The 7,614-nt window shown below is 43.0% G+C and overlaps 2 protein-coding genes across 2 annotated transcripts in view; one reads left to right on the top strand and one right to left on the bottom strand.

Moving 5' to 3' along the window:
• The window catches only part of NUDT6 (nudix (nucleoside diphosphate linked moiety X)-type motif 6), a gene marked incomplete at its 5' end in the record, with an annotated part of 12,008 nt that extends 9,020 nt beyond the window's left edge, over window positions 1-2,988 (top strand). The window contains one exon of the mRNA XM_010136665.1: window positions 2,511-2,988. Coding sequence (XP_010134967.1) covers window positions 2,511-2,899 — 389 coding nt within the window. The remainder of the gene's footprint in view (window positions 1-2,510) is intronic.
• A 399-nt stretch (window positions 2,989-3,387) lies between these two features.
• The window catches only part of FGF2 (fibroblast growth factor 2 (basic)), a gene marked incomplete at its 5' end in the record, with an annotated part of 13,425 nt that continues 9,198 nt past the window's right edge, over window positions 3,388-7,614 (bottom strand). Inside the window, one exon of the mRNA XM_010136664.1 lies at window positions 3,388-3,573. Within this exon, the coding sequence (XP_010134966.1) occupies window positions 3,388-3,573 (186 nt within the window). The remainder of the gene's footprint in view (window positions 3,574-7,614) is intronic.

The following is a 7,614-nucleotide window of genomic DNA, read 5'->3' as shown; positions in this document are numbered from 1 at the left end:
CCTTCCAGTAGATGGAGAAAGCTTCTGGTTAGCGGGATGGGGCAGAATTGTAGTTCTCATGAGTCACATTTTAAATCTTGTCAAACACAATCATAGAAAGCAAAATTATTTGCTTGACAACACAAATACATAGTGAGACGGATTTGTGTTTTCAGAAGAATCCCAAAGGCCGTGTTTGTGGTCTAGCCAGGCTGCTGTTCACTCGTAGTGACAGAGAGAGGCTCTGGGCCAGGGGATACCAGAGGGATTTTTGTACCGAGGGAGAACGACCAGCGCTGGCAAACAGCTTCCCCAGAGGAGTGGAGCTCTGAGTAAGCCAGCAGCCACCCCTCAAAGGAAGGTGAGGTGATGGCTGGAGCCTGCATGTAGGTATTGAGGAACACCTGGGAGGAAACAAAGTCTCGTACCGCTTCCCTCCTGCCACTACTCAACTACATAACAGTAAAAGTTACGGTTCTCTGCATCACATCTTAATATTACAAGATTATATAAATTAGTGAAGCATAAAATATAGTAGAGCTGAATTTTCCTTTTTTATCCTTACATCAAACCTTACAAACTCAAGTCATTCAAGGGACTAAACTCCCAATTACAATGACAAATAGCAGTTACAATGCTTGAAGATCCTGTGATTACAGGAAGAGACAAACTACGCAGCTACCTGCTTGACCGAGCATACGCTGACTCACACAAGTCATCTGAACAGTTTTGTAGCGCAGAGGAAGCGAAGTGCACACATTTTGATACTTGAGTATTTCTGAAACTCAAGGCCTAGTGTTGCTTCTAGTTTAACTGTCATTATATATATTTTATATACATATACATTTAAATAAAAGGGAAACAGGAAAAGGCACTTGATCTAAAATCAAAGCTCAAAGCTTAAGTGAAATCCCTAATTACTTCATTTTTCTTAACCACAGCCTGCCTCAGCACTCCTCCTGCTCTCAGCTGTTCACCTCCTTTGCCCACTCCTGTATAGTACAGCCCCTTGCTGAATGAGAAAACACTTGCCATGGGGAGCTTGCTTCACAACCACCATTTTAAACCAGAGGGCTGAAGAGGCCTCTTGGGCAACATGAGATGCCCCCTCTCTAAGGGTTGGTCAGTAATGGTAAATGAGCACATTTCCCACACACAGCAGCCTTTTGACTAATTGACACTAACAAAGTCTGCAAACGTAACTGTTCCACAGGCACCATGTACTTCCTGCTGGGTCTCCAATCCCCCAAAGACCTCTACAGAGTGGGTGTAAGCTTCACTCAGCTCGCTCTGTTGGGAGATGGAAGCTGAGCTGAGTCAGAAGGATGTGCAGCATCAGGGCCACTGACATACAGCTGGTTGGGCTGTGCTGGATAAATCATTTTGTTTATATATTGCCAGCCACTCCATGTCCAAATTATTACCAGTATTTGAAACACCCCTAAAAGGTCTGTTCTGTTCACCTCTGACATGGCAAAACACCAGCTTCCCTGGGAACGTGAATCTCTGCAAGGTCTTTTAAAACATATTTTGCTTTTGGCCATGAGCCAACACACTTATTTCTTACTGAAAATGAATGGAGGGAAGCGGGTAACATTGCAGAACAGCTCCGTGCATGTACCACTCAAACACGACACAACAGCCAGTTCAGACAGATTTGGGAGAAGCTGGTATTTTACCTACCAGTAGTTACCCCAGGCGAGCAAGATTTGTCTCGACTACAAAGAAACTGCAGACTCTGAGGAAGTAAGTGGAATATCAAAAATCTCATGTGGGGTCTTCAATTTAGGTTATTATTCAGGAGAAAGATCCTCTCTTTTGAAGGATGCTGGCTCAATGGGTAATTCTCTGGCTGTAATCACAGCACACAGACCCTCCAGACCCTTGAAGCGATGCTACTTTTATATGGCGGAATGTTATCACATCGCTTTGATGTACAGGAAATGTACACGGGCAGCACAGAAGAACGCAGCTATGCTGGTATTATGGTGTGTCTGAAATTTCACTAGACACAATACGTCTTGAAAAGGACTTTATGCCAACTTTCGATCCCTTCAAACACTCGTTTTGCCCATTTTGTTACACCTTGTGGCAAAGCGCAGTGAAACTGTTTTAAGTGATGTGTCATACGTACCGGTGTTCAGCTGCACAATGTCTGGATCTGAAACTGGGCAGGGGCCAGGAGAGAGACGGGGGCTAAGACTGGAAGGACTGAAAAGCGGGTGTGGTGCAATCTCAGACTGAGAGATCAGCCAGCAACCTCCAGATTGTCCACTTCGAAACCACCCCCTGTACAGTTATTACTGCAAGTTTCTTTCTTTCATCATTTTATAGCATACACCAGAAAGGCTTGTAGCCATGAGTTCTGTTTGGGGACCAAAACATTAGCTTATCCTTGTGTGGGTAAAACAGGCCTTACATTCTGGAAAGCTTAGGAAGCAGAGCAGAGAACGCTTTGAGTGAGAGTTTTTTCCACGACCAAAAGGTTTAGAGTGTGTTAAGCGACTGCAGGGATTGCTCTTTTCACCTAGGAGACACAGCAGTCCGAGAGGTGTTTGAAGAGACTGGCATCAAGTCAGAGTTCAAGTCCATCCTGAGCATCAGGCAGCAGCACAGGCACCCCGGAGCCTTTGGGAAGTCAGACATGTACATCATCTGTCGCCTGGAGCCCTCCTCCTTCAGCATCAGGTTCTGCCAGCAGGAGTGCCTGCGGTGCGAGTGGATGGACCTCCAGGAGCTGGCGAGGACGAAAGACGCTACGCCCATCACCAGCAACGTGGCAAAACTCTTGCTGTACGGATACCGAGAAGGGTTTGATAAGATCGATCTAACCATGAGGGAGTTTCCTGCTATCTACACAGGCCTGTTCTACAAACTGTACCACAGGGAACTGCCCGAGTCCTACAGAAACATGACGTGATGGCAACACTTTTCACATTTCATTAGATTAATAATTTATAATTATAAGTGTGTAATATAGAACATACTAAAATTAACCATGGACTTCTTTCTAGGTAATTATTAAAAAGTAGTTATTTACTCTATTCTCTAATAAGCTATAGAGATATAAATTATATTTGAAGGTAAATATTGCTATGTGAATCAAATTTGTTTTCCTTTACTCTGTTAAAGCAAACAAAGTAAATAAAATAGCTCTGCATAGCTCTAAAGGAACATGCTACTGATCCTGCAGACAGATTTTCCAAGTGATTTTACCTGCCCACACTGGCGCAGCAGGTTTAAAGAGCAATAGAAAGGCAGAATGAAACATTCAGGGTTTAAACTGGTATCTGCAAAAGTAGTTAATATCAGCAAATAATTGCTTATATATTTGTTACTTCAGAGAGAAGCAGGAAAGGTGCCGTCTTTAGCGCGGTGTGGCGTAGGTGCTCAGGTCCGCCGCGGCAATCAGCTCTTGGCAGACATGGGAAGGAAGAGGATAGCTTTCTGTCCAGGGCCCGTTTTCGGCCCGGGTTTGTACTGTCCAGTCCTTTTCAGTGCCACGTACCAATCTGAGTATTTCCGTGACCGATAAGTGTTGTAGTTATTAGCTTCCAAACGCTCAAAAAAGAAACACTCTTCTGTTGCACATTTCTAAAAGGGAAAAAGAAAAGGATTATTGATAATCCATCGCAAATCAGTTCTTCAGATTCACAGGACTAACTTGCCAAGAACGCGAGTCACCCGTACGTTCTTTCTAGGTAATTATTAAAAAGTAGTTATTTACTCTATTCTCTAATAAGCCATAGAGATATAAATTATTTTTGAAGGTAAATATTGCTATGTGAATCAAATTCTATGTGAATTTTAAGAAATTCACATTAAATGTTTCATGTTTGAAGATAGTTACTGTGAAAATGCTGTTAAAAAGACCTACGTGCAGAATGGTCTTTAACTATGGTTCAGTTATTGTCTTCAACAGAGACCGAGCAGATTCGGGTTTGTTTTCACTATGTAATTCTTTGTTCTGGTCTGAAATTCAAACAATTAAATGAAAAACCCTGTCCCTTGACACTTACTGACTCCCAAGCTTGGTGGTGTTGCCACCTCATCCCTGGTTATACTTTAACCACAAAAAAAAAGCAGGATGGAAGAGGAAAGTCAGTATTTCCCTTGCCTTCCTCAAACCACCGTCATTATCATCTGATCAGCAGCACAGCACACAGTTTCTGCCTTTTCTAATTTGGGGGTTAACTTTCCTAAAGCTAAAGATCAGACCTGGCAGAGGTCTGTTCCACACAGAGACCAAGCACGCTCTGCTAGTGCTCAGAAACACGTGTGTGGAATTATTCTGCTGCTGGCAGAAGTCCTCAAAAACAACTCCACCAACATGGAGTTAACAGGCCTTCACACATACAAGACAAGACAGTGCTTCTTCACACAACAGGGCAAAGTTGAGCTGTGGAGCTCAACTATGGAAGGAGTTACAGTTTCGAGTCCCTTTTGGAGAAGTTGATGGAAAGGAAATTCACTGAAATTCACCGAATAGGTAAAAACCCTTCTGGGCTGAGAAGGCCCCAAAGCTGAGGTTGGCTGGAGGCTGGGAGACCAGTACAGCAATCACTGTGTGTGTCTTTTCTTACATGCTGCATTTGATTACCAACCATCAGAGAGCGGCATCGCGAAAGGCAGGCCTCTATTCCTAGTCACAGCCCACAAATTTTCCTGGATTGTTGTTACTGACTGGGGGACTTCAGCTAATTTAACTATGACGAGTATTTAGAGCTGTTCTTAGTCAACTGAAAACAGAAATCTGTGCACTTTCTGAAATCCACCACCAAGAAACCACATGGTTCCTCTCTATCGAAAACGTAAGAGGACATACTAACAGCTTCTAGTAAGATCTCATTCTACAGGATGAGATAAACTCCGTTTGTCACAACAGCAGAACCCCTGTCGGGACAGCATGGCTCTCGCAGCAGGCACGGTGGCAAACCTGCCTGCAAACCCACACTTCAGGCAAGAGAAATTGCTTTCTCAAATACAAAGATGGCAGAAATTTGACACCGCAGGAACTTGGAGGGGTGTGGGTGTGCGTGCACTTCCATATCTGTCAGTCAGTCAGTCATACTCATTTACCCAGACAAGACTTGGGAATGCCGGGGGAGGAGAAAAGCGAAGTCACTAAAAAGAAAGCATCTAAAATGTTGGGAGAGGAGAAGACAGGGAAGGTGAAGTAATTCCCTCCACAAGCAGGTGACTCTTCATTACCATCTTCTGTTAATAGTAGAACTGAAGTTTGGAACAACTAGACTTTGTGCAGTGCACACAAGGACATACAAGAGAAGACTAACTCGTGATACAGGCCAAGATCCTGTAGCTACAAGCAGTTAAATCATTCAGATGCAGTCTGGAATAAAGTGATCTGTCTCCAAACACATGTCTTCAAATAGAAGGGTTTTTCCTCCACTTCAACCATTTTCAGATATGAATTTTGGTCTCTAAGGAAAAGAACTTGTAAGAGGAAATCCATATGCAGGTTCTTGTTTCTATAACTCACTAGTATTTTTACATTTCAAATGGCAGAAACCAAATTAACAATTTTCATGATTTGTATTTTAGATAATCTTTCTCAGGATAAATCATATTTTAATTCCTTTCGTCCCAGCAGTGTGAAAACAGATGCATTAATCATCTCAACCCACGGATCCCAGCCTGGAAGGGATTACAACAGCCTTAAGAAGGTCCAGAAACCGCGTAGAGAAGAGAAGCACTTAAGAACAAAAACAAACTTTAAGCAGAGTTTAGGCAAGTTCGGTGCAATTGTCCAAGCTGGAAATTCTGCCACAGAGACAATCGCAGCAGGCTCACATCTCGCCTTCGTCTCCCACCTGAAGCGGTGGCACTTCTGGAAGCATGGAGGAGCCTGCTGGGGAGGCACCAGCAGAGCACAGCCTCCGAATGCCGCAGCCCCGGCTTTCTCCACACCCTTCCCAGGCAATGCCCTAAGGTGTGGCTCTGGAGCTGGGAAAGGGGATCAGATGCCTGACACCAGTAGGAGCCGAGTCTTGCTTCAACCTCCCCTAGGAAGGAAACATCTTCCACCGCACTCTTGGTGAATTTAAGCAGCCGCTGCAAGTCCCCCACGTGCATACAGGCAAAAAGCAAATTCGCACGACCGCCTCTGCTGTGGACTAAATCCACAGAGCAAACACCACCGCAACTCAAAGAAATGCATCCATTTTGTTTAGTCTCCCTCATATCTCCCAGGGTTAAAAAGTGAAACAGATTAAACTCCTCAAACAGATTTTCAGGCAATTCATGGGTGTTAGAAAAAGTAATCAAAAAAAGGTAAAAAAAATGAAAAAAATTGGTTACATTCATAAAGATATTTTGACAGGTGCCATGTGATCGCTCTGAACACTCAAGTCCTTATTTCTCTGCAAAGCTTATGCGATACCAGTGCTTCCCCACAGGAAGCTGCCAGTGTAAATATTTGGACATTAAAGTGAACCAAACATTTAGGTGAAAATGATAGTTCAGGCTTCACGTATTCCTACTCCTTAACGTCTGCTGAAGGCAGATTCCTCAAGTCTGTTCGTTCTCAAAACCGATACCAGCGGGTTAACCTGTAACTACCACAGCGGCTGGGGTGAGACCTGAGGAAGGGTTGATCGCATTTAGCCTTTTCTAACTACCAAAGGGCCACGAAGTGAAGGTTCTTCTCACAAATGTTCTTCTACCACAATTTTAATCTGTAACATCAAAAGAGAAGAATTTCCCTGAAAGTCAAGTCCTTCAGTTTGGCAAAACCTGCCCGGTCATAGCGAAACCACCTAAATGCGACAGACAGAACAAACAGGGCATATTCTTACATGACAAATGGTTTGTTGTTAAATATAAAAGTTAGTCAAAAGTGTAGTTCTTCCCTTCATGGGAAATTTTGAGAAATTTCTTCCTAAAATTAAATAATCAATCACATTTAATTCCATAAAGCAAAAATATTTCATTATTACAATTAAATGAAACCACAAAGTCAAACTGAGCCGTATCAGAAGGGAAACGTTTAAACTTCTCCATTAAAAATCTGATGGAATAGATAAATTTCTGCACAAATATTTTTAGTTAAACAGCATTTTCCAAGGGGAGGTTTTGAGTAGCTGCATTAACAACCAGCCCCCTCCTCCAGTGGGGAAAGGGTAAAGATTAACTCTCCCCTCCAACAACTGAGTCCGTTAGCAAACGGAGCATGAAACTGCTAAATTAACACCTATATCATCCAGCTTTCAAGACACGAACACGATCCACCGTGATCCCCCGCAGATTCCCAGGACAAGCCATGATTCACTGGCTGGGCAAGAAATCATTTTGCAAAACCCAGCTCAGAACAAACCATAAAGACGTGTCTCACCAAAGTGAGACATTAAAAAACATCCAACCAGATAAAAATAGGACTGGATAATAATTTGCAAAAGTATTTTTGAAGAGGCTGATGTATGTATAAAACATGGGCACTAGACAAATTGCTCTGTTGCAGCAAAAAGCAATAAGCAGAAACAAAACAGACGTTAAGAAGGACAAACCGGAACTTGAGTGACGAGGGGATTAGAGAACTACATAGGTGTTCAGAAATTAAAGCTCCATCATGTCTTAAAAGCATTAGCCAGAGGTTTCAGCAGATATTAATTCATGTGC

This window comes from Buceros rhinoceros, unplaced genomic scaffold, assembly GCF_000710305.1.
Source record: "Buceros rhinoceros silvestris isolate BGI_N320 unplaced genomic scaffold, ASM71030v1 scaffold36535, whole genome shotgun sequence".
Taxonomy (NCBI): domain Eukaryota; kingdom Metazoa; phylum Chordata; class Aves; order Bucerotiformes; family Bucerotidae; genus Buceros; species Buceros rhinoceros.
This window is presented reverse-complemented; position numbering and strand designations above follow the sequence as displayed.